General features: G+C 37.0%; 1 protein-coding gene across 8 annotated transcripts in view; it reads left to right on the top strand.

Moving 5' to 3' along the window:
• Positions 1–2,658: 2,658 nt before the first annotated feature.
• TAMM41 (TAM41 mitochondrial translocator assembly and maintenance homolog) overlaps positions 2,659–24,778 on the top strand; it is a 43,668-nt gene continuing 21,548 nt past the window's right edge. For 3 of the 8 annotated variants that reach the window (XR_003252725.1, XM_026061175.1, XM_026061173.1), the window contains exons 1-7: positions 2,659–2,819; positions 4,303–4,482; positions 6,598–6,690; positions 11,476–11,626; positions 14,327–14,472; positions 16,656–16,821; positions 19,033–19,095. Coding sequence is in view for 6 of the 8 variants with exons in the window: in XM_026061175.1 (XP_025916960.1) it covers positions 2,682–2,819; positions 4,303–4,482; positions 6,598–6,690; positions 11,476–11,626; positions 14,327–14,472; positions 16,656–16,821; positions 19,033–19,095 (937 nt within the window). In the remaining 2 variants the exon portion in view is untranslated. The other 5 variants (XR_003252726.1, XM_026061172.1, XM_026061177.1 and 2 more) reach the window with 5 other exon arrangements.

The raw sequence follows: 24,778 nt of genomic DNA, 5'->3' as shown, positions 1-24,778 counted from the left end.
AGTGACAAGAAGAAGCAGTTGAGCAATACCAGCTATTTATACCGCTTTTGTCAGCTAATTTAAATTAAGTCATCAGATTAGATTGTTTAGTAATCAGACAGGTGATACCACTTATAACTGCATGCAACAAACACTCCCATGATTTAAAAGTCTTCTAGTATATATTGAGAAATCACAGAATGGTTGAGGTTGGAAGGGACCTCAGGAGACTATCTAGTCCAACAAATGGAATGTTCAATCAATTTATTCATACTGGTGCTAAAGAATTTGCCACATTAGTAAAACTAGTTAAAAACCTACATAAAGCCAACCCTTAAATAGTCAAATTTTCATCTAATATATATTTTTACCCCAACATTTTAGTCAGGATGACAAGTATTAAAAATAAAAAAAAATGTTTCTTTGGATACTACACTATGTTGTGCTTTTTACAGTTAGATCCTCCTCTCAAAAACTATGCAAAATATTTTGCTCACCTATGCAGTAGGAAAGGCTTTTGAATGTGAGCTCAGCAAAAGCTACTGCTCTTTATATTATGCGTGCCGTGAAGTATATGAATCATGAATAAAGAACAAGATAAGGTCCATGATCTGACATGGCTAGTTAAATAAGTGCAAAGACTCTAATGAGTACTGAATCAGGATCTTAGATTAAAAAAAAAAACAAACTCCAAACCTCAATCACTGTGGGACCATGCTAATGCAAACCTTTGGGACCTTACTATTCAGAATAGTAAAAATTCACTTTGTTGAAATGTGATTATTTCTAACGTAAGAACACCTTCCCTGAGTATACTGTTTTTCTTCTCTGAAAGTAGCTATTTATAATGGAGACTTCAAAAGGTATGTTCTGACTATTTGTCTCATTTGAAGTAGAAAATTTCAGAAGAATGAAGGTAGTTTTATGGTGGCACTTGCCTTATGTATGAAAAGTTTTATATTATTTGCCATCAGTGATAAGGATTGCTCTCTTGTTGTGATAGGTGCTAGTTTGTTACATCAAATCGGGAAGTGATTTTACGATGAAACTAGGCGCTAATTACGGGCTAAAACCACAACATCCTGTAATGAGGGCATGTACCCCGCCTGAGATAATTAAGTGGAGCCAGCGAGGCGGCGATGTTAGTTTAGATAGCCTAATATGGCMATGGCGAGGTCACACAGTTGTAAAATATATGCATGACCTGAGGGTCACCACACACAACGCAGAGGAAGACTCCAGCCTTCATCCCCACGACCACCAGAGGGCTGAAGAAGACCCCCTAGCAACAGCTGGCGCAACCACAGAAGTTACAGGAAGTGCCATGTATACCCGGAACTGGAATCGCATATAAGGAGACTGTGGGGGGGGGGGGATTGCGCGCGCCGTTGGTGGAGCAGGAGACTCCCCGGCCGCCCAGCACTGTTTTGCTTACTTGTGACTTGCTCAATTATTTTATAAATTGGAATTTATGCAACCCGGCCCGAGTGGTTGTCAGTTTGTGGCGTTTACCTATAACATTGTCTCAGGTGTTCCCTTGCAATATTCCTGTATGGTCAAATGCTAATTTATCATAAGCTATTTTATCACCACAGACACAGTTGTATTGACACTGACTTAAATGCATCAATAGAGTATGAAACTCTATTTTCTGCAGTAAAGAGTATCAGAGCCTCTGATATTTAACGTGTTTTAAGCTCATGTATAATTCCACTGAAGTCAGAAGACCTAATCACTTGTTTGAAGTTCAGCACACATTTAACATTTTGGAACATGTCATCGTTTTCCTCAAAGCATTATACAGCGTAAAAGGGATATTCTGAAAGCCGTAAAATCAAGTAAGATAAAATGAGAACTTTGAGAAAATAAATGGAGAAAAGCAGAAAATCATGAAAAAACAAAATGTGTTTCAAACTCATAAGCAATTTTTATACATTTAATACTCTGAGTTTGAATAAGCATTTATTATATAGGACTTGAAATTAAAACTAAGGCTCAGCAGAAGACTTCATAAACACAGCGAGACAATCGAGCACACAACAGCGATGACTAAACGTTGTGGGCTTTGTTTGCGGAACACGGGAGGGGTGTGAAACAGCATAAAGCCCACAAAAATCCTGATGGAAGCCTAACATCAGGAGAAGATACACACACACACAAAAAAAAGGGGGGAGGAAAAAAAATCACCGAAGGGGCGCACAACCGCAATTACCTAAGAAATTAAACTAAAAGGGCAGGAAACGCAGAAGCCGAACGCAGAGCCGTGAGAGGCCGAACCGTACCCTGAAGGGCACCTCCGCGCCGCAGGGAAAGGCGGCGCCGGCTGCGCCATGGCGGGGCTTCATCTGCGCGCACCGCACCGGCCGGGCCCAGCGGCGGGAAACGCAGAGCAGCCTCAGCAGAGCCGCGGGCCCCCGCCCGGGCAGGCGCCGCCGCGGGGCTCAGGGCCGCCGCGCCCGCCCTGAGGAGAGGCGACGAGCGGCGCCAAGGCGCGGCGGCGGGAGGGGCCGCGCCCTCAGACCGGTTGCGGCCGGCTACAGCCGGACACGGGGCGGCCGCGGGGAGCCGCCGCCCTCGGCGGACCGGGCGGTAGGGGGCGCTGTGCGCCCGGCGCCGCCGCCTCCTCGCGGCCGCCGCCTCTCTACCCCGCGCCGCCGACTCGCCGGGCAGGAGGGGAGGGGCGGGGCCGCCCGGCGGGCGCCATGGCGGTGCCGGTGGTGCCGGGCTCGGGGGTGGCGTTGCGGCGGGTGCTGGCGCACTTCCCGCAGGAGCTCAGCCTGGCCTTCGCCTACGGCTCCGGCGTCTTCCGGCAGGCGGGGGCCTCGGCCGGGCACAGCGAGGTGGGCGCGGGGCGCGGCTGCCGGGGCGGCCGGGGGCTGCCGCCGCCGCCACGGGGGGAGGGGGGGGCGGTGTCCCCTTGGCCCGAAGGCGGGAGAACTGAACCTGCCTCTAACGCTAAGCTGCTGCTGCTTATACCCCCCCTCTTTTTTTGTATTTTTATTTTTTTTTCCCCCAAAGCTCCGTGAGGAGCTGTGGAAAGGAGGCTCCCGTGAGGCCTGCGGGGTGGTGCCTGACGGTCACCTGTGGCGCAGGTGCCGCCTTAGGCCTTATATCCGCGGGCCGCGGTTCGGAGCGCAGTTTGCCGTTGTAGTTTAAGCAACGGTTATGGCTTGCCCAAGTTATGCTCGCAGCATGCGGGTAACTTCAGCAAAACGTGTTGTTGCCGGTAGAGCTGCACTTGGGTTCTCGGCGCTTCCTCGTCGTTTGGGGGTCACGCCACTTGAAAATGGTGATTTGTGCGCGTTTGATCATCTTAAAATTTTCAAACGACAGTATTACTCACTTAGGGCTTGCTTGTTAATTGTTCCCTTCCCCACAAAAGTCAGTTTAAATGTGTTTCACTTTCTTTTCTGCAAAGAAAAGGTTAAGAACATCACAGTTCTAACAACCTTTCATTCTCGCACAAAAAGATGGGAAGAAGAGGTAGTTAACAGACTGTCTCATTGCCTAGAATTAGTGATCTATGAAGAGAATTAGGCCTGAAAAATTTTAAGCAACATTCTCCCAAATGTTAGGTTATTGTGGGTATGGGTTATAAACTTCCAACCTGTACATGTGGATTGATTTTTTTTTTAAATTTTTTTTTTCAGAATAACATTACATTTTACATTACAAGCCTCTAGAGTTTGTATTGCAGTTTGTATTGCTGACAAAAGCAAGCGAATACAATAGAAATGTAGTTTTTTGCTGCCAGCTCTCAGTGACTTTATGGATAATTTTTCAAATATAACTGATTTTTCCAAACAAAAAAGTGCACAGGAGACAACTGCTTTGTATGTTTATGGATTCTGATGGATTCACAAAAGATACCAGTTCTCCCAGTTGTTCACTGAACCCCAGCTCCTGGCGTATGTGCCAGCCCTCTTTTCAGGTAGAACTTGCCAAACAAAATCTGCCCACATCTCCTGCCAATTCATGGCCTTGTGTATTAGCAAAAGTCCTCTTTGTTGACAGTTTATGCTGTTGTGTGGAGCTGTGAACTAGGACAACCGAGATGTTGTCACATGTCCCCTTTTGTTTCAGAGGATGGAAGGTTGGTCATGTAACCAGGACAGGAAAATTCTGGACTAGCTTAGCTAGACAGAGCAGAAAACATCTCTGTCAGAACCTTTGAATTACATCCGACATTAATACTTGTGCTTTTCCTTTAATCATATAAACAGTGATTGGCCTGTAGTTGGGTATTACATGAACGTTAGAATAATATGATGATCATTGGTTGCTTCCTGACTTGTAAGTAACTATCTTTCTTTGTATCCACAGAACAATATGTTGGACTTTGTATTTGCTGTTGATGATTCTGTTACATGGCATATGATGAATTTGTTAAAAAACAGGAGTCATTATTCCTTCCTAAAAGTTTTTGGGCCAAAGCAGATAAGTAATATACAGAGCTATGGAGCAGGGATTTACTACAATACTTTAGTGCCATGTAATGGTAGGGTAAGTACAAATTTGAGTAAATTAAGTTAAATGCGTGTGTGGGGTATTGAAATGATTAGTTTAAAGTGGACTTCTGTGCAAGAAGCATGTCTTGCTTATTGTAGCTTGTCCTTAACTAGTGGTATCTTCAATATTCACATCTCAAACTTCCACAAGCAGCATGCTAATTATTAAGCAAATGGAGCAGCTGCACTGGCATTTAAAAAATGATGGTGTTTGGAATTTACAACCAAAGCACCTCAGAAGCTGAATTTATTTTCCTTATCAATTGTTGTCTGCCAATTTTGATCGTTCTAAAGTGTTTCACTATTTCCGTCTGTGGAGAAACACAGATTTAAATTCAGTAGTTGACCACATTGTAATGGTAAAGTGCATTCTAAATATGTTTGACATAACATACAAATATTTAACGTAGCAAATTGTAATTGGCATCTGTGGTGTTTAATGGCTGACACCTTGGCCTGTGGAGTTTTGGGTATAAATAATAATTCCAGGCAAGTCATACTTGTCTAGTAAGTCCTACTTCTATGTCCATATCTAGACAGTATTTGGTAGGAGGAATGGAGGTAGGGGTCAGGAGAGGGAAGGCTGTATCTGTGTTTCTTGGTGCTGATTTGAGTAATTTTTGACATGTGGTAATAACTGTACATAAAAGCAAGATCCTTTAAGAAAAATAGGAAATTAAATGAAGTACAGTCAGGAAAAATGCCATTTGAATAATATATGCCTAACTAAAGTTTCTCAGGGCACATATGATTTCAATAACATTGGATATGTATCAGAATTCTTGATATGAGATTGGAGAGCTAGATACAGGAGCCAGTTGTGTGCTTGCTGTTTTGTTTAAAAGGCAGCTGAATGAGGTGAGAATTTGGGGTTTAAACCTTGTTCTCTTTATGTAAAAAGGGATTTTGAATTTGGCTTTGAGGATCAATATAATGATCTTTGTTATGAAATCTGTTATTTTTTGGCTCTTGTTATGCCTTTATTTCATGTTATAATGATCCAGTCATATCACAGTTGGTAGTCCTGTGTTGTCCAGTTGGCCAGCTCGATCTGGTGATAATCTTTGGAAATCTGGGATCTGCAGACTGCTAACAAACTGTTAAGAATTAATCTTTTTTTTTTTTTTTCAGTTGTGTAAACTTAATTGCAGAATCACAAGTTATTTTCTAATGCCAAAGGGCAAAAGTAGAAAGCTCCCTGAACCCTCTTCCCCAAATATAATATCTGTAAATATGCAGGGATTGTTTTGTTTACTTTACATATCCCAGATAAATAATTTCTTGTGTTTTTTTGATTTCATAACAATACTGTGGATTATTCCACCTATTGCAATATTTTGCTGTTACAGATCTGGTCATAACCTTTCAAAAATCTTTTGCATGAAGAGTTGTATTTTAATGTTCAGATTTCTTCAGGGTCTAGATTTCTTTGGGATTTAAAGTCCTTTCCTTTAGTAATTGATCCTGGTGTGACTTTGTTGCAAGTTGGTTTTTTTTTTTTTTTTNTTTTTTCTCACCTAGAAAGGATCTTGGAGGATTTTGTACATCTTCTCATTCCACTTTTTTGAAAATAATTGCAAGGAAATAGTATTTTGTTACCTCCTGCATTCCATGAGATGTCCATATGCTGATTTTCTTTAGAATTCTAGTTTACTTTTGGAACGCTAATTAAGTTTCTCTGTTTTAAGCTGCTGTTGAATATAATGTTTCTCTAGTAAATAGTTGTCCCTTCTTATTTTTATGTTATATCCTTGCTTTTTCCAGTTACCTTTACTTTGTACAAGACAAAACAAAAAAACCCAAACTTGTTGTGCAGATTTTTTACTTATGTAGCTCTTCTCATTGTTTATATGATGCTCAGGCAGTTCTTTGAGTGTTATCAAAGAGACTTTTTGTGGCTGAGGTATATTGGAAGAAAAGCTTCAAACACCTAGAAGGAAAAGTTGTTAGAGAAACTAAATGTAAACATCATTAAAATGTTTCATTTTTTGCTCCAATTTTTAATTGGAGAGGTATGTTCTTTAACATTAATGACAGTTATAGTAAGTTCCAGAAGATGAAAGTAGTACAACTATATGGTTGTTCTAAACTCTTTATTTTGCCTTTTCAGATGATAAAATATGGTGTAATTAGCACTGATGCCCTGATTGATGACTTATTTCACTGGAAAACCCTCTATGTGGCTGGACGCCTACAAAAACCGGTAACTGTTAGTCTGTTCAGTTATCTGTCTTTAAAATAGAGGAAATTGCGAAGATGGAAAATTATCAGTAGTAGTTTAGCTGTTATTGATCTCTGAGTCAGCACTGAACAAATCTCCTGCCCTGATTTAGGGCTGTAGTTCTGCTAGACGCATAATCTCTCAGAAGAGAAGTGAAATGTAGACCTTAAGTGTATTCTGTGTTATGTCAAAAACCTAAAGTTAGGTATATTAACCATAGTTTTCTGGCCGTATTACATCTTGAATATCTGGACTGTACTAACTTAAAGTCCCTTTAATGTTAAAAAAAAAAAAAAAAAGATAGTCACCTTTTATAACACATTACAGGAGTTGCTAAAATTTAGTACAGTTAGAAAGTGGAAGTCTTTAATATCTTTAAAGATGAAAGTTGCTTTGCTATGCAGTTGCTATCTAGTTCATTGTCTTGTTAACGTATACATAACCGATCACATCATGTGCTAAGAATGTTGGATGTTTTTTTTCCATGTTTGTGTTGTACAAAATGTGAAGTCTGTGCTCCCTGCTAAATGTGTGATTCAGTGTGCTTTCAGCAGATGGCAGCAGCACTAAGTTAAATTTTCTTGGGAGTATTCAGTTCAAGCCTTAAAACAAAATGTAAGTTAATTATGCTTTTGATTAAAAATTTGAGGTGTAAGTTTAAATAGATTGTCTCAGCATTACTGTTTTTTTCCCTATCTTCAGTGACTTATTATGGCATGAAATAGGCTAGAACAGCCATTATCTTTATGGAGAATGTAACTTAATACATTGAAGAAAAATAACTGAAAGAAGAATTTTGAATTTCACATTAACTACAAAGACTGTTTTTTTTTTCAGTGTAACTATACTTGCTGCTGCTTTGATTTATTGTAGAATTTTTCATCTTTTTGGTATTTATAAATTGCTCTTCCTGCCTTCTGATTAAATTCAGGGAGTGTGTACTTGCACAACAAGGCAGAATTTGGTATTTTGTTTGGACACTAACAAGACGGCCAGAGGTATCCTCATGCATATGTGCTTACTAGATAAAAGAAGTAATCAGTCCAAGTTATTTTCATAAAGCTCACAGGAATTTGGATTGAATAAAGAGTGCAGGACTTGAGCTAGAATTTGACCAAAAGATTACTGGGTGAATCTTTTAACTGTCTCTTTCTCTAGAATAATCTGCAAAATCACTACCTGGGATTTTTAAAAGTTATACTCTTTTTGCAGTTATGACCAAATAATTTGTTTGGGTCTGTTCTATAGGTTTCAAATTGCTGCTGGTTCTGGCTTCACATCTGATTTGATGTTTTGATATATACTTTGTAAGAGGTGGTAATGGAAAGCTTTTTTTTCTCCTTCTAAAAATGTAAAAAAACCTCTCCTCCAAAAAAGGCTTATTGTGTTGATTTTTTTTTTTAATACACTATAATCTCTTGCATACCATTTGCCATTTGTGCTAGTTCTGGACACAGTTGACTGGAGCCAGATTAATATTGTTTAACAGTTTGTCTGGGAATTTCCTCCTTGCTCTTGTGTGGAGGAGGAAGAGCTGAGCGCCTTGCTGGTGTTCCATTACAAAGCTGTCACTCTAGGAGTGAAAGCTATCCAAGCTATTCTAGCACATGAGCTGAAACATTTGCTCTGGCTTGGAAATATTGGCATAATTTTCACAGAAGGCTTTGTTTCTGTTATAAACTGATTGCCTTGACCAAGTAACCTTTCCAGAATGCTTGGCAGAATATATGGAGTTTGGAATTGATATTTAGAAATGCTGAATTTTCTTCCCAGGCTTCTTTGTTTGTGTGTTAGAAGTTTACTGGCTTTTCATCCTGAATGAAATTTGTAATATCAATTAGCTAAATGCCCATCTAACTATACTGAAAAACTGAATAAAATTGGTTGCCAGTTCTCCAAAACTGACAAGATTCCTGAGGGGGAAGCAAGCACAAATGACAGCTATATTTTCTGAGAGGAAGATGATTTTTAAAAGCATCTGAAGTGTTACTAAATCTTTGTTAAACATTGCGTGCAAGTATTGGTTCAGTATAAGCAGTTGTATTTACTGTTGTCCTGGAGAAACTGTTAAAAGAAGGGAGTGTTTAATGATTTGAAGTGAGCTGAGAGAGAGGGAGGGGTGTGAACAGTATTTAAAAATATCTTGAACTTTTTAGAGTGATTTTGGGAGGGTTAGATTTTTTTTTTTACATTATAAAAATTCCCATGAAAGAATGGCAGAACGCTTGATTTGTTTACAAAATTTCTCCATTGTCCAAATACATAAAAAAAAAAAAAATTTTTTTTTTTGAAAGAGGATGGAAAAAGTCCATTTACTTGTGTGATATTTAGCAGAGTGTCGATGTGGCTTAATGGCAAGCTGGAATAGTTCTTTTGAAACCTTTTAATTCTATAATGAGATTTTCTTCTTGTATTTTGTTTGTCTGTAAGTATCTTTCTGTACACAAGTACGCTTGTAGTTTCTTGTGTACAAATTTTCTAGCAGTGAAAGTGCATGTCCTACTTTGAACTGTTGTGCTGGCTAAGTGGGAGTCATGCTTATTTATAAAATTGGATATATCCTTCATTTAAAATATTTAATTTTAAAATCTCAGATGTAGCGTTAGCTGGATGAATTCTGTGTATACTGTAAAACCAGAATAAGCTGTGCTCTTCTTTCCCCCTCATATAATGTGGTACAGTAAATAGTTCTGGTCTTAAGGTCTCTGTCCTGTGAAAAAGCCTTCATTTATTTTGGGGTTATTTCAGACTTACCACAACAGGAATCAGTACTCATTCTTGTCGTACCTGTGTGCTTAATGTTGTACTTTGTTTTCCTGGGAGCTGTCTGAATTGTTTGAAATTTCCTCATAAATGGCATCACTATTGCAGTGTTCCATGCATTTAAATTCTGAAGCCTAGGATATTGTTTCCCTTTGAAATTGTGTTGGAGTTCCTCATGTTAGGGAGTATTTTCAGCAAAGGAGATTATTCCTTTCACTTCACAAAAGCAAGTTTTTAAGTCCTCCATGAGGAGGAATAGCATCTCTGAGTTTCATATTTTAAAAAGTTTTTACTCTAGTGTTTTAGAACATATCCAGAACTTGCTCCTATTTCCAGGGCTAGCCTAAGGTATAAGCAATTTGAGCTATTGCTTGGGGTGCCGCAGACTTTTCCCATCTAGTCTTTCGTTATGGTTTCCTTGTAGCAGCAAGCTATGAAAATGCATACAGCGGAATTAGTTGATGAGATTTTAAGTATTAGTTTATCCTCATGATCCGCCTACATTTTTTTATTGGATCTTATTTAAACAAGTCTGTATGCATTCAATAAACTTTTCTGTGGTTTTCAAGGGAGTCAGATTTACTCTAGGCTCTGTGGTAGATGCATTTATTGTAGCTTAATGTGTTTTATAATTGCCTTTCATTTTAATGCTAGAAAATACAAAGCAGAATGCAGAAGAGTTAGGAGGAATTTTTGAATGTTCACTTGTGAAATGAAGTCATATTTTTAAAATGAAAACCAAAAAAGGGAAACATTTTTCAGAAATGCATTCAGGACCCATTCCAGACAATTGCATAGATTTGATGGTAGGCAAAACCATGCTTTAGGGCAGGAGTGAAAAGAGCAGCCTGTATCCTGTTGCATTTACCAGTAAATCAAATTGGGATACTGTTCTAGTTTTATCACTCTTAAATATTTAATTCTAATTAAACATTAAGCTCTGAATATATTATCAGTCAACCATGACATTGCTTTGTTGATGTTCTTTCTGCAAGAATTTTATGTAGCACCTATATCTGATTCCCTTATGTTCCTTATTAAATCTGGGTTCAGTTTTTTCTTCTTCATTAATAAGTATTTACATTCCTAATGGAAAACAGTTACTTGATGAGATGCCTTAGCTGTTTCAGTTACATATGGCACCAGAGTTGCATAGGAGTGCAATTCATCTGCACACACCTGGGTTTCTTTGGTGAGAACAAGAGTTGGATACATTAGTTGGTAACTGCCAGTGGAACTTGAACTTTGAGATAATCCAGAGTAAACAAGTATTAAGAACCTGCTTTTTATAAGTGAAACAAGACAGTATTGCCTAACTAGAACACTGAAAAAGGATAGAAACTCACAATAGGAAAGTGTTCTTTGGAGAATCGTTTCCGAAAGAGCATAGTTAGCCATCTTGTAAACCAGACTGGCCTTATCAGTCTAATGTTCTGTAATAATAGCTTTCTGCCTGAAGTTCTTAAGATCTGCGTTTTACTCCAGTCCATTTCTATGCCCTAGATTACTATATCCTATTAAAAGGAGAAAAAAAAAAAAAAGGTAGAATGAAGATAAATAGGAAAAGTTTCCTCTTTTGCTGTTTTTCCATTCCCTTGCAGTGTGGTAGTGGATTGCTTTTTTTCTTATTGCGTAAACACATATGAAATATTTCTGTTGAAGCATTCACAGTTCTTATTTTGATTAATCCTAAATTTATGAGTATGGAAAGGTGAATAACTCTTCAGAGATTAGATAATGCTGTTGCTTATAACAGTTCTGTATGTGTTTGTAAAAAAATAGCCTTTTGTAAAAGTCTGTTAATTCTTAAAAAGATGTTCCTCTCTTCCACTGTGTTTAAAAAAAAAAAAAAAAGTGGATGGTCTAATCTTTATCGTAACATAATGATAGGAAATAATCTTAAATAAATTTCTTATTTTTTGTGTTGGAATGAGTAACATTTCTAGCTCCATCTGCAGTAGTACTTTCCTGAAGTCTTGCTTCCAACCACTCTGATTTTTTCAGGTGAAAATACTGACACAGAATGAGAATGGCAGGCTGCAAGCTGCTCTTGTTAGCAATCTGAAGAGTGCAGTCACAGCAGCCTTTCTCATGTTACCAGAAAGTTTCTCTGAAGAAGACCTCTATATGCAGATTGCAGGACTCTCCTATTCTGGTTAGTATATGGTATTTAAAGTCTCTGAGGAGTAAAGCTGTAGTTGGAGCTGTTGTACCACATGTACAAAACTGAAATGGTAAGAAGTTTAATGTATAGGAAAGTATAGTAACACTGCCTGTCAGTACACCCTAATGTGGTAAGGAAGGGTGCAGTAGCTCATGGTTCTGCACTTCAGTTTGAGTTTTGTTCCTGAATTTCAGCTAAGACAAGCTTCTGCTGTCTTGTTCTGGACCTACAGTGTTGCATGCTACAATGACTATATTTACTGTGGTGTTACAATACCTTGAAAAGAGTAATTGTACTTATTTATAGAAAATAAGAAAAACTTCTTATACCTGCTTGATTTGCAAACAACTAAGTGTGGATGATTAATTGAACACAAGTCATGACTTTTTGTTTATATTTTTATGGATTGTATTTTGGTTTTTATGGATTGTATTTTGTTCAGAAACTTTAAAAAATTCTTTTCATTTTTGTTGTGTAATATTAATTCATCTGAAAGTCAAACCAATGCTTCGTTACTTTTTATACGTGCTGTGCTTAAGGTTCTTATTTAGTTAATTGAAAGGTCCAGATTATGATTCTTTGACATATGTTTACCACTTACCTACTGGTTGTTGTTTGGCTCCTTTTTCTGGCAAAAGAATTTCCTCCTTTCTTTAGGTATGAAAGTGGCAAAAAACCCAAAACAAACAAACAAAAAAAAGAAGAAATTACTCCAAATGACTCTACACCTTTCTTAAAATAAAATTCGTTATTACCATGTAACTAAATATTATTCTTTTAATGCTGATATCCTTAATGAGGTCACTATAAATGAGTGTGGTCTGAGTCACACTTTACACAGGACTTTCTTTGCTTATATAGAAATGCAAGAATTAACAACTAGAAAGGACCGAACCCCCAAACTTCTGCCTTTTTGTTTTTTTTCTTATCTTGAAAATGTGTGCCTTTGTCTTAAAAGAGAAACACAAGTAGGGTTTTACAAGTTGCAGCTTGATTCCACTAATGAGTCTTACTGTTCATTACGTTGTACTCTTTCTGTGGTGAGATGTTCTTGCAGTTTGCTCTGCTTTTCTGTCATAGTTTTTTCTCTACGCAATCATCTATCTTGATTATGGAAATGTTATCATTTTGGAAAGAAGTTTGTTTTTACATAACTTTGTACACATAGATGTCATACACTCATGCAGAATACTAGCGAAATATGTTTGGGATGCTCCAAAGGTTGTATGAAGTGAAATGTTCCCCACCTTCAAATTTCACCACTTCTTACCTGCATCATTAGCTGTTTGAGAGTGGCAGTAGAGAGGGCACTGACAGTGTGACGGCTATGAGTTGCTTGCCAAGCGTGCCTGCTACAGGGCTATGGACTTGCCTACCTGCAACCTGCCCAGGAATGTCATGATGTTCTCAATGATCACAAGTGACCAAGATATTTTGTATGTATCCTTTGAAACAATGCTACTAACTAAAAAAGTGGGAGATCAGTTACCATGCTGTAAGAGGTTGAAATTGGCTCTGCTGCATGAGTAAAGCTTAAGCAGTAAGACTCCCCGTTGGGAATGTTCAAGAAAAGGGCTGTCAATGATGTATTTATGGATATTTTATTTTGCATCCATTTTACTAAGACTTAAACTTTTCAGGGGGAATGCCAGTAGATAAAACTGATTTTACGTATTTCTTTAATCAGGCCCCTTGGAACACATAACTGCTGAAAGGATTTTTCCATGATTTTATTTTGCAAATATTTGTTTTTTATTTTTTTTTTAATATAAATTTTTAGAGCAGTGCAACAGTGCTGCTTGTGCAGGAAATGTTTGTTAGTTTTGCTGGTTAGCTTATTTTGAAATAAACTAAATTGATACCAGTAAGTTGCCACCTTGCAACAACTTTTATCTCCTGAATGTAGGAAGTAGTGAAGTGAATCGTTTCAGGATATTGTTTGTTGATCTGTGCTGCCCTGAGCCTCTAAGTGCTGCTTGGTAATTCTGGAAGCAGGGTAGCGTTGTCTGACGCAGTTATGTGAATGCTGTGTTGCAGACTGTCATTTCCCTGACGCTTTGTGAAACTTTTCAGTCAGGTATCTCAAAAGAAAGTGTGAGGGTAACTAAAGCAATACTGGTGTTGAAAGAAGTTGGTTTTTGAAACTACTAACAAAGTACTCAACTAAGAGGAAAATGTGACTTTGTGATCTCACCATGAGAGCTGTGAGCTGTGCTTCAGGTATTGTCCTTGAAATGCAGAGACAATGCAAGTTATTTTCTTTCAGCATAGGAAATTAAAGGTTATTTGCTTCTGGATAAAAATTATTGTGGCTGGTCAACCTAATACTGTTCGGTAACCTATTAAAACTGGTGTATGATCGTTTTCCTGCTTTCAAGGCTGGATGTGGCAGCTGAAATTTTTTTTGTTGTCCAAGTGAAAATGTGGATACGTTTGTGGATATATGTGAGCTGATGACGTTACAGCATAGCAGAGGCTACATCACAGTTCTGAACCTTATTTTCTGTGCTCAAAGGTATTTGAATGGTATTTTTTATTAGGTGAACCTTACTGTGGAGTACATAGGCATAGGTATGACCAGAGAATAGAGTTTTAAATGGCAGTTTTGTACCATCTAGGTTTCTGTTATATTCTCCTGTTTTGTTTTCAGTTTTTACCTAGTGAATTAACTGGTTTTCTTTCTTTGTCCAGGTGATTTCAGAATGATAATAGGAGAAGACAAATCAAAGGTGCAGAACATAGTGAAACCTAGTGTTCCCCATTTTCAGAAGCTGTACAGTAACATATTACAGGACTGCCCTCAAGTGGTATATAAGCACCATCTGGGAAGGTTAGAGGTAAGTGATCTTCTTCAATACATTTCTAAAACAAACAAGTGGAAGTGCTTTATGACATGGACAGAAGGCAAGAATTATGCCATATGCCAATGCGAGCAGTTGTAGTTATTATTCCTGCTATTTGTTATGTTTATGTTGCTTAGTTAATTCTGCAATCAGAAAACTTGCCTTAAATATCAGTTTCTGCCTGTGTAATAACGAGCGTTCATTTTCTTTGAGAATGGCCCTAGCAAGGGAACAGGGGAAGATCATTTTAATATGTGCAACTTACTGTTGTTTCCATATGGTATTTATTATAGGAGGTGAAGCGCAAACATTCAGTTTGTGTTAAAAAGGTTAGGCTATAACTTAGAGGTGCAACTTTCTGCAGCCAAAAACTGCATCTCCAACAAACCCTAGTGTGCTGGTTATAAAGTTCAGTTGACTAAGCTCAAATGAAATTCCGACGTTATATTTAAATACGCATACTCAATAAATACGTTCCTAACATTCAGGAAATGGATGTCCAAAATGAGCAGTGCCTTGAATTCCGTCTTTGTGGCATAAGATATAAGTGAAAAATAGTAATTAGGGGTGCTGCGTCACACTCAGAGGTCCAGTAGCAATTTTTCTTTTTTTATTGTAGTATGCATGTCCTTGTGCAAATACTAAACTGTGGTATACATTTTAAGTTACAAAGAACATGCATTGTCTCATGGACATGAGTTATCTCTTTATTCTCAGGTCACCTTGGTAATTATCTCATTAAGTTGTTTTAGATGTAAGCAAGCTTGAGTATGGTAAACAATTTTACCACAGCACTTTGGAGTACAATTTGGACAAATCTACATTACAGTGCAGCTGTCTGCATATTTTCTTATCAGTGGGCTTGTGAAGTCTTTAACAGTAGAAATATTTTAAATGAATTTTGAACATAACTGATGATACTTTCTCCAAGAAGATGACTAGTTAAAATAACACTCCCTGTTACTTTACATGTACATGTAAAACCTAGTAGCATAATACAAATATGTTGTGGGATAATAAATCTGTTTGGAATTCCATGTTAATCACTGAGGTTGTTGACTAAATGCTATTGTTTTACTGTTAATTTTGAACAAAGTGATTTAATACTCTATTCCTTATACCTTGCTCCAGATATTTGCTTTTATTCTTTGTATTGAAGAGGATAACTGCTATCTAGAGTACTGTTTAACACAGAATAGCAACCCCCCACCCAAAGTGTATGTCTTCATAATTACAGAGAAAAATCTTCCTTAATAGATTCCTCAAAAACAATTGAAGGCAGACACTAATTCTTATAGTTCTGGTTTAGGCATGGATTCCTCCCACATAATGTTAGGAGTCTGCTCGTTGTCAGCTCCCCATGTAGTCAGTGGATGATTCGTCTGGATATCATTTTCTCCCCATTGACTAGGGGGAGTATAGGGCAACTAGACTCCTGTCTGATGTTTCCATGAAATGTCTAAAGAGTTGTGTGGGAGGAATCAGGCTCTTAATATTTTCCTCCGATTTGGAGAGATCTGCTCCATTATGCATTTTTTTTCAGTATTTGTTGCTCACATTTTGTATAAATGTATACAGACCCTCATGTTGGTATCATTGTATTCAGAAAAGGGTCATTGAATTTCTGATTTAGACTGGAAAATGTGGAATAAATGTTTCTTTCAAATTATTCAAACCAGATGTGTTTTTACAGCAGAGAAGATGTTTTTCAAACTAAACTTTAAATGCATATGTGTATGGATATATAGTTTGATTATATTCAGCAGAAGAAACACTGAGATAAGTGGTCTTTTGGGACCATTTTTTTTTCATTGTAGTGTTCTTACATTTTCAAAGGAAACTGAATAGAGCAGAAATGGTACAATTTCCATGATAACTTGCTTGCAGAGGCAGCAAGATCATATGTATACCTAAGTCTTCCCTTGGATAAAAATCAGCATCTTTCCATTGGGTTATTCTTCAGATTCAGAACTGAGATACAGCCTTTTCCAGTGCACGAGGAGCTTTCATTACTGTTGTCAGTGACTTTTGTGTTTGAAATAAGTGGGTTTTGAGATACGCAGCTCCAAAGCTTTACCATAGACCAAAGGTAGCCAAAAGACTTTTGACACTTCTTTGAGAAGAGAAATTGTTTTTGTTAACACTGTATGCTGTTACTCTCTTTTTATAAAATTCAGATTGATAAAAGTCCAGAAGGTCAATTCACACAACTAATGGCTTTGCCAAGGACTCTACAACAAAAGATAACTTCTCTGGTAGACCCTCCTGGAAAAAACAGAGATGTGGAAGAAATTTTAATGCAAGTTGCTCATGACCCTGACTGTGGATTTGTGGTACATCAAGGTAGGCCTAGATCAGTGTCTGCAATCTCCTTTAAAACGTGATAGATGTAAAGATTTATTATATATGTTCTTCCAGTTCAGGAGGATGGTTGAGAGAGAAGGAAGAAGATAGGAAGTTAATCTTATGATACATTCCAAAAGGCATGTTTTTGGGTTGGTTTGATTGCAAACAAGTTCTCTGAAATACTATCAAATAGCATGCATACTGATATAGAAAGGTATGAATTTTGTTTCTGATCCTGAAAAGAATAGTCCTTAGGATGTAACATAAACTACTTAGACCATCTAACTCTATCTTTGTTATTTGTATGTTCAGTATTTCATTGCCTGACATGACTTCACTTCAGTATTAAGCTATATATCCTACTTGTGGTACCTTGCATTACTAAGTTAATTTTCGAGCTTGTTGGCATTACCCTTTCAAGTTATCATAGTTAGTTCAGATATGTGATACTCTGGCAGAGACCTCAAGCTTTGAGGAAAAAGATTGAGGCACTGCTTATCACAAATAGCTTCTCTTAGGCAAGACTACTTTGTGCGAGCAAGTTGAAGGATGAAAGCTTATGCTGCAGATACCAATGTGCAGCTTTGATATTCTACAGATAAATGTTTAGTATTTTTACAGTCCTTTACATCTTTAAAGAACTTGACACATCTTAATTACAGGCGGCCGATTTTGCAGGCTCCATGAGCACAACCAAACCTCTTCACATGCTTGAGAACAACAAGATGCAAGCCAAGTGAGGAGGGAGCTCCTGGGCTGATTTCTGTTTGGGGAAGTGACAGCTCATGAGAGTCCCAGTTCTCCGTAGACAGCCTGGGATGAATTGCATTTGGACATCTGGGGTGTCCAGCTTCTGTCAGGTCAATCAGTGTTAGCCTCTGTGCCAGCAGGGCTGGAATATAACAGTAATGTGATAATAGCTCAGTCTCGGGAGCAGGAGTTGTAGCACTTGTGAGCTACATACTCGGATTTGCCCACCCTGCGCTAACTGTCCCAATGGTTGTGTTTTTGCAGGTTATCACACATGTGCATGACAGTGCAATTCAGTATCAAAACACTGGGTAGATCTAGTCTTCTCAAGCCAAGAAGCTTGTACACTTAGAAGAACAAATAAAAATCCCTGTTCCACTGTTGTTGTCATCAAAGGAACTTTCTTGTTCGAAAATCGGGCTAAAGAACAGCTATTTTGTAACCCTGCAAGATTGAAATGATTACTCAAGTTGAAGAATTGTGTGTGTGTGTGTGTGTGTGTGTGTGTGTGTGTGTGTGTTTGTGGGTTTTTTTTTTTTCAGATGATTGATTAGCTCAACGTGATTTGTTGAATAAAAACAATTTATTTTTTCAGATGAAATATTTCTTACTTGTGCATGGATTTCCCTACATTTTGTTCTTGATTATAGAAGTAGCGTTAAAAGAAGGTTTTGAAAATAATATTAGAAATTATATTCTACATTCTGGTTAATGCAGAAAAATAACTTGTAGTTTGGAAGATTAACTTTGGGACTACTGCTTTTCTGCATTTTTAAAGTATTTAATAATATCCCATAGGTTTGTTTTGCACAAGTCCATATGCCTTTAAATATGCATTAGAGCAGATAAAACTTACTAAAGCATTTTTTAAAAATTATTATTTTATATACTCTCCCGTTAATAGTTCCATAGAAACTGAATGTGCCACAATAGAAAGTGGTAAATGAGCATTACCCCTGAAGGCTGATGATTTAATTAAGCCAGACAAATACTGAACAGTATAGGTATCTCTACTTGACTAAAGAAGTGCAAAATCCCAATTTCATATTAAAGTAAACAATGAGTATAAGTTGTTTTGGTGTAGAAGGTTAAAATACCAATGCCTAGATGAAACAACTTCTGAACCACTTGTGCCTAATCAGCTTAGTAGAGAAATAGTGGGAAGACTGGACAAACTAACTGGATCAATTCCTACTAGGTTTTTACCTGTTTTAATATTAATTTTTTTGCATGTTATATATAAAATAAGTTAAAATAACAAGTAAATATAAAACAGTATTTTCAATTAGTATGACAAAGCAGACTAGAAATACCATTTCTCAGCCTAAGTTTAAGTTTTACTTTCAGGCTGACTTGATTGTACACCTGGAAAAATATTTCTCTTTTTTTGTATGTTAGAGGATAAAACCGCACAAAACTACTAAGATGGATAACATCTGTGTGTGTTTCTGTCTGCAGGCATTTCAGGAATTGTGAGATCTTCCAGTCTAGTGCAGAGTGCTAAAACCATACTAACAGCTGGTAAGAATGTGTGCAATTTCTATCTGCATAGGCCTTCTGATTTTACAAAGTAAAATTACAGGGCCTCAAGACTGTCTTTTTACAGGAGTTTAGAGAATAAACTTTTTGGAGTCAAATGAAAATGTTGAAAGTAGATACCTCTGCTTTCTGTAACTACTGAAAAATTGTAAAATGTCAAAAGGAATTGGGGGCGACATGACTTTAAAAAAGTTTGTGGGCCAGATTTGGCTGATGTGCACTGGTTCCGCTCTTTTTGCGTTAATAAAGTTACTTCATAATTGCTTCTGGCTTTCTACATATGAGTGGATCCCAAAATGATCAGTATGTAGTATTGATATCTTCTGTGGATCACAATGTTATATCATCATAAAATAAGAGATAAGTTTTGAGGGAGAGAAAAGGTTCTGATTGTTTCTGTCCAGGATGAGAAGACAGGTGTGTATTCAAATACATCCTGTATTCCAAACTGAGGCTATACGTGGTGAGTGCTGTATATTACTGTAACTCTCATATACAAAAATGAGCTACTTCAGAACAAGACTTAATACTACAAAGTCATGTGAGAGAACGTGTAGAAAGGGAAAAATGATTTGCTTGTGTAGAAACATGGGAAAACTAGGAATGTGTTTCAGCTACCAAAGTCTTCCTAACTGAACAAAAGTTACTGCTGGTTCCAGAGTTGGAGCTCATTCTGCCTTTCTGAGTCCTGGAATAGATTCAATTTTAAGATGCCCTGATTTTTATACTAAAACAGCTGAAAACCCGGCAGCTAAGTTTAAATGAAAGACTGAAGACCTGAGTTTCATTAACCAAAACAAAACTTTGATCAGGAGGTTATCTTAATTCCTGCAAAATCAAAAATTCATGCTGCTTACATGAAGTTGCTCAAATCATTATCTGGATTCTTTCATACCTATTCCATAAAAGCAATTATATAGAAATGATGCCATTATTGGTTTAAAAAGCAAGTGTATACATTCCTACTTCTTATCCAGATTTCTACAGCTTCTCTTTGCTTCCCATTTAGTATTAAAATTGGTGATTATTCCATGTTATACTTCCTTCCCCCTTTAAAAATAAACACAAGTTGCAGTGTTCAGTACCATTAGTGGTCTGCTGAGTAAAGTACGTGGGAACATTTGTACTTTATATGTTGACTTGCTTCTTTTTATATGTTTCTTTTAACAGTCTGGTTTTATTAACTGCAAGAAGTATAACAGAACTATTGCCTAATTTTGTTTAGTAGTTGGAGGAGATTAAGGATGTAACTTCATCTGAGAAAAGGAAATTATTTTTTTTTTATGTCAGGCATATTGCTTTTGTATGACTTTCTAAAGTAAGGTCTCCAACAAAATAAGTGAAGTTTTTGTTCTTTTAGGATTTGTTTTCAAAATTGCCTGCTAATGGTCTAGACTTCTGGTACTGCTGAATATCTGTTCTAGAAATACCAGCTTGTAACCTATTTCTTTTTAAATCCACAGATGGTGGATTTTGTAGAGCAAAAGAATTTGGGAAGGGGAAGAGGAGAAAGACTGTTTTCATGTCTGAATTCAGAGCTTGTGAAAGTTAACAGCCTAACTGATCTGGGGAGTGAAGCTGTTCATGTGTAACTGCAATACTATGAATAAAAGCAGTTAAGCTTCATCATATTATGCTCTCCATCTGTCTAAATTTTGATAGACAGAAAACAACCTTTGGGAGTCATTAACTGCTCTTGTGTGTCATTCTGCAAATCACTTAAAGCCTATATTGTTACTAGGACTTTTGGGAGGTTCTGATGTGTGTTGTAATAGGACTTGTAATTTTTACAGCACTTTTCACTTTGTGCATCTGAAACTGGGTACTCTTGAAATGTCTTTTCTTCCTTTCGTCTTTAATGCTGCTTTTTAGTTTATATATAGTGGCATTGTTTTTTGCTTTAGCATAAACTTTAGTTATCTTCAGCCAGTTACGTAGAGTAACACGTTTAAACAATATATTTTCCACCAGTGCTGTTGTTGTTAGAAATGGATCTTTGGAGTTTGATTCAAGGTGAAACAAACCTATTGTGAACCTTTGCCTCAAACATGAGCTCAATTTTACAGAGCCTTGGGAAAAGCTTAGTTTTATTATTTTTTAGCGTGGTTTTGTTTGTTTTTCTTTTTAAGCGTATTTATGCACTTCTACCAGAATCTGGCCAAAACCATGAGCAACAGAATTCAGGATTGATCTTTTGGGGTTACTCAAAGATTATGTGCTCAGGGCAATGAGTTCTATTTGGAAAAGGACCATTTCTGGCACTTCCTTGACTTTAAAGGTTTGTATGATCTTCAGTAATCTTCAGTGGAATTTAGGAGGGATGATGATGGGTTTCCATTGACTTAGAAGTGAGTTAATAGAAGCATTTTGCTTATATTTGTTTTATATTTCTCTCCAGATAGAGAAAAATGTATGATTGAATCTATCTGAAATCTTGCTGTACCTTCTAATAAAGGTCTCCTGATTGCTTAATTTAGAATATTTGTCGCTAGAGGGCAGTCATTAATGCTGTTCAGCTGCATTGCCATTTATTTAGGCTCTTCTCAGATAATATACATACTGTGTCCAGACAGAAAAGTTGTGACTCATCCATGGAAATTATTTGCTTAAACCATACAGTAAATGTCTATTACAAGAAAGCATTCAGCTATTAAATTTAATCTCTAAGGATGCTTTATTTCTTTTCTTTTTTTATTCTTGTCTAATATTCTGTCCCCCTAAGCAGTATTTTATACTTTCTAGTAGAGACTTTAAGAAGTATTATGGTTCTTTTTTATTCTTCTGTTCTGTGCTTCTGCAGTGCTCTTTTTAAGAAAATTAACAAAGAAAATTATGAAAATCATGAAATTAGTGACTCCACTGAATAAGCTCTGCCTGTTTTTTCTTTCTATTCCTGGTAACTGAAACAGTACTTTTTTCCTAAGTCTGTTTGTGAAAGAATTAGTTTTCATTATCTGGCCATTATTCTTTTTGAACTGCTATGGGGAACACAAAATGATTTCTTTAGCTGACTGCTAGATCTTTTTTTTTTTTTTTTTTTTTTTTTTTTTAAGCCTACTGTCTGGTCTGTAACATTGCAGTCCAATGTACAGCATGGTGCTAAACTGAAAGTTAAATCAGGAATACTTGTTACTGAGCTGGCATGTTCTGTACTAACATTGGAAAGAAGCACAGTCAAAATAAAGAATTTCAGCCCACTTAAGAGAACTTTTTCATCTTTCTCTGCCAATTTGGTTTTAAAGTTGAGCTCAAGCTTTGTATTTTTGTTTGTTGTTAAATGCCCTATTTAGTTTTTGATGTGCCTATATATTTTTTTTTCCAAGTCTGTGGTGAGATTGCCTCTCTGTTTCCCATTAGAGATGGCACCATCGTTTGATTTATTTTCCCACATAATCAGAGTCTGCATGGTATTTGGGAACTAACTCTGAAGTTCTTATATTTAGCTCCTCTGAAGGAGATGTTGGTACTTTTTTAGCTTAGATTTATTTCTTATATCATACCAAAGGAACACTTCAAGCCTTGCAAATGTCTTGTAAATAAAATATTACAAATTAAATCATCAGTTGAAGCAATTGTTTGAGATCCTTTTAAGTTAACACAAATACTTGTAGCTGCTCTGAATAACTTTTTTTAAGAATTGGGATCTTTGTATACAGTTTTCTTCATGGAAGTATTTTCTTTTAACTATAAGAACAGCCTTATATGTAAAATATTCAGTAGATGCTGCAGTAACTGCTGTCTTTATCAGCTGGCTGAGCAAATATTGCATACCACTGCACTTCACTGTAAATATGTGCAAAAAGTTTGCATGTATCTGTGCATGATAAACTAATAGTATATAAATATTTGTCTCCACTGTATTGCAGCAGTATATGCATTAGTCCTTCTTTTCAAAAGGAAATAGTGCTACATCCAGGTATAGATCCCCCAGAGTTTCCCTTATAGATATAAGATAGTAATTTGGCTATAATATAACACAGTTCCAAAAAAGGAACATGGGATCCTTAACTAAAACCAGATACAACTTATGTTTACACTGAAATTTTGTGGTCTTAATTCCATGTGCATTAGGTCTTTGTTCTGTATCATATAGTGGAAAAATCTAAAGGGGACGTGGAACCACCAAGTCATAGATTCATAGCTAAAGTAGAAAGACATTTTATGTGGTCCAACTGCTTCAGATTCTGAGACTGAGCCATAATTACAACCATTAACTTTTACTACACATGTGACTCATCACCCTGAGGGCTGCTACAAGAAACCAGCTGTATGTATAAACCTGTATTTTGCTTTGTAGCGTGATGGGCTAGGGCAGAAATTTAAGCATCTTATTACATAAGATGCTAAGTTCAAGGCTCTAGTGGGTGGAGTTCAGTAGAGAGCTCCCTGCAGGGGGGAAATATTAAGATGAAAAATCTCTTAATGTTGAGCTGCTGCAAGAGGCAGAATGGGTTAGCAAATTGTTAGAACAAGCTGACTTGCAGGCTGCAGTGCCAGCACAGTTAATTACTGTCCTGCAGGGCTCTATCAGCTGTGTTACTGTTTGTTTGCCACATGCTATACCTCTGTTCCAGAAAAATGCTGACTTCATTTGAATGGCAGAACAACATTGATCCTTGCAAAGCAATTTTAGTACTGAGAGGGGTGTATCCTGGAAGTATAGTACCTAGGAGATTGGGCAGTAGTTATCAAAGTCATACAGGTAATTTTTAACCTTGAGGATCAGAACCACTTCTTCCATGCATGTGCTAAGCACAGTTCAGCCTTATTCTGTGACTGGAATTCTTATACTGCATGTAATCGTAATGTAGATAACTGAGACACTCCAAAATTTACATGATTATTTACTGGTTATTTGAGATACTGCAGAAAAAGTAACATAATGACTTCATTTGTGTGCTTGCCATTAGTAAAAACCTATTAAATACGTAAAGTTTGAGCATACATATGGGAGGCACATGCTTCTATAAGTTTAAAATATCTCTATGTATGATTCCTTACAAAACACAAAGTTCAATTTGTTTAAATTGCAATTAGAGGCACCAGAAGTGCAAAGCTGATTGTGTCCAGCATGTTTATTGTCATAGGCTTTTTGTTCTCCATCACATTCTTTCAGAAGTACAGCATGCACTTTTTCCTGTTATCTCATGCTTGTTTGACTTCATGGGACTCTAGGCTACTAATAACAAAAGTATCCTTCACTTAAAATATTATTTGTCTTTTTATCTTCATTTGAGTACTTTCTAAGGTCTTTTAAAATCAAGTATTACTATATCCTTTTTTCCAAAAGTGCAGTGTAGTAGGTGGTTAACTCTGAGTCTGACTTCCTCATTTATTTCAGAAGACCTTTCCCTGGGTTCTGGTGTGTCACAGTGTGTGTGATTTTTGGTTTAATTACTTCTGTGGACTTTTAGTCAGTCTTGTCAGGTAAACACTGTTCTATTAAATAAATGCAAGAAAGACCGTAATAAGTATAATGCATCAGGACCATACTTCTTACCTGTGCATGTAAGAGACAAAATTAAAGCTGCTTGTGCAGCATGAAAACCTATATTTTCATCCCTGGATTTGTAAGGTTCATTACACTTTGTTGTAATCTGAAAAGTTGCACTGTGTATGTTTTATCAAAAAACTGGAAGGGAGGAAAAAATAAAAAAGTAGCTTC

The sequence above is a fragment of the Apteryx rowi genome, unplaced genomic scaffold (assembly GCF_003343035.1).
Source record: "Apteryx rowi isolate R43461 unplaced genomic scaffold, aptRow1 scaffold_177, whole genome shotgun sequence".
Taxonomy (NCBI): domain Eukaryota; kingdom Metazoa; phylum Chordata; class Aves; order Apterygiformes; family Apterygidae; genus Apteryx; species Apteryx rowi.
This window is presented reverse-complemented; position numbering and strand designations above follow the sequence as displayed.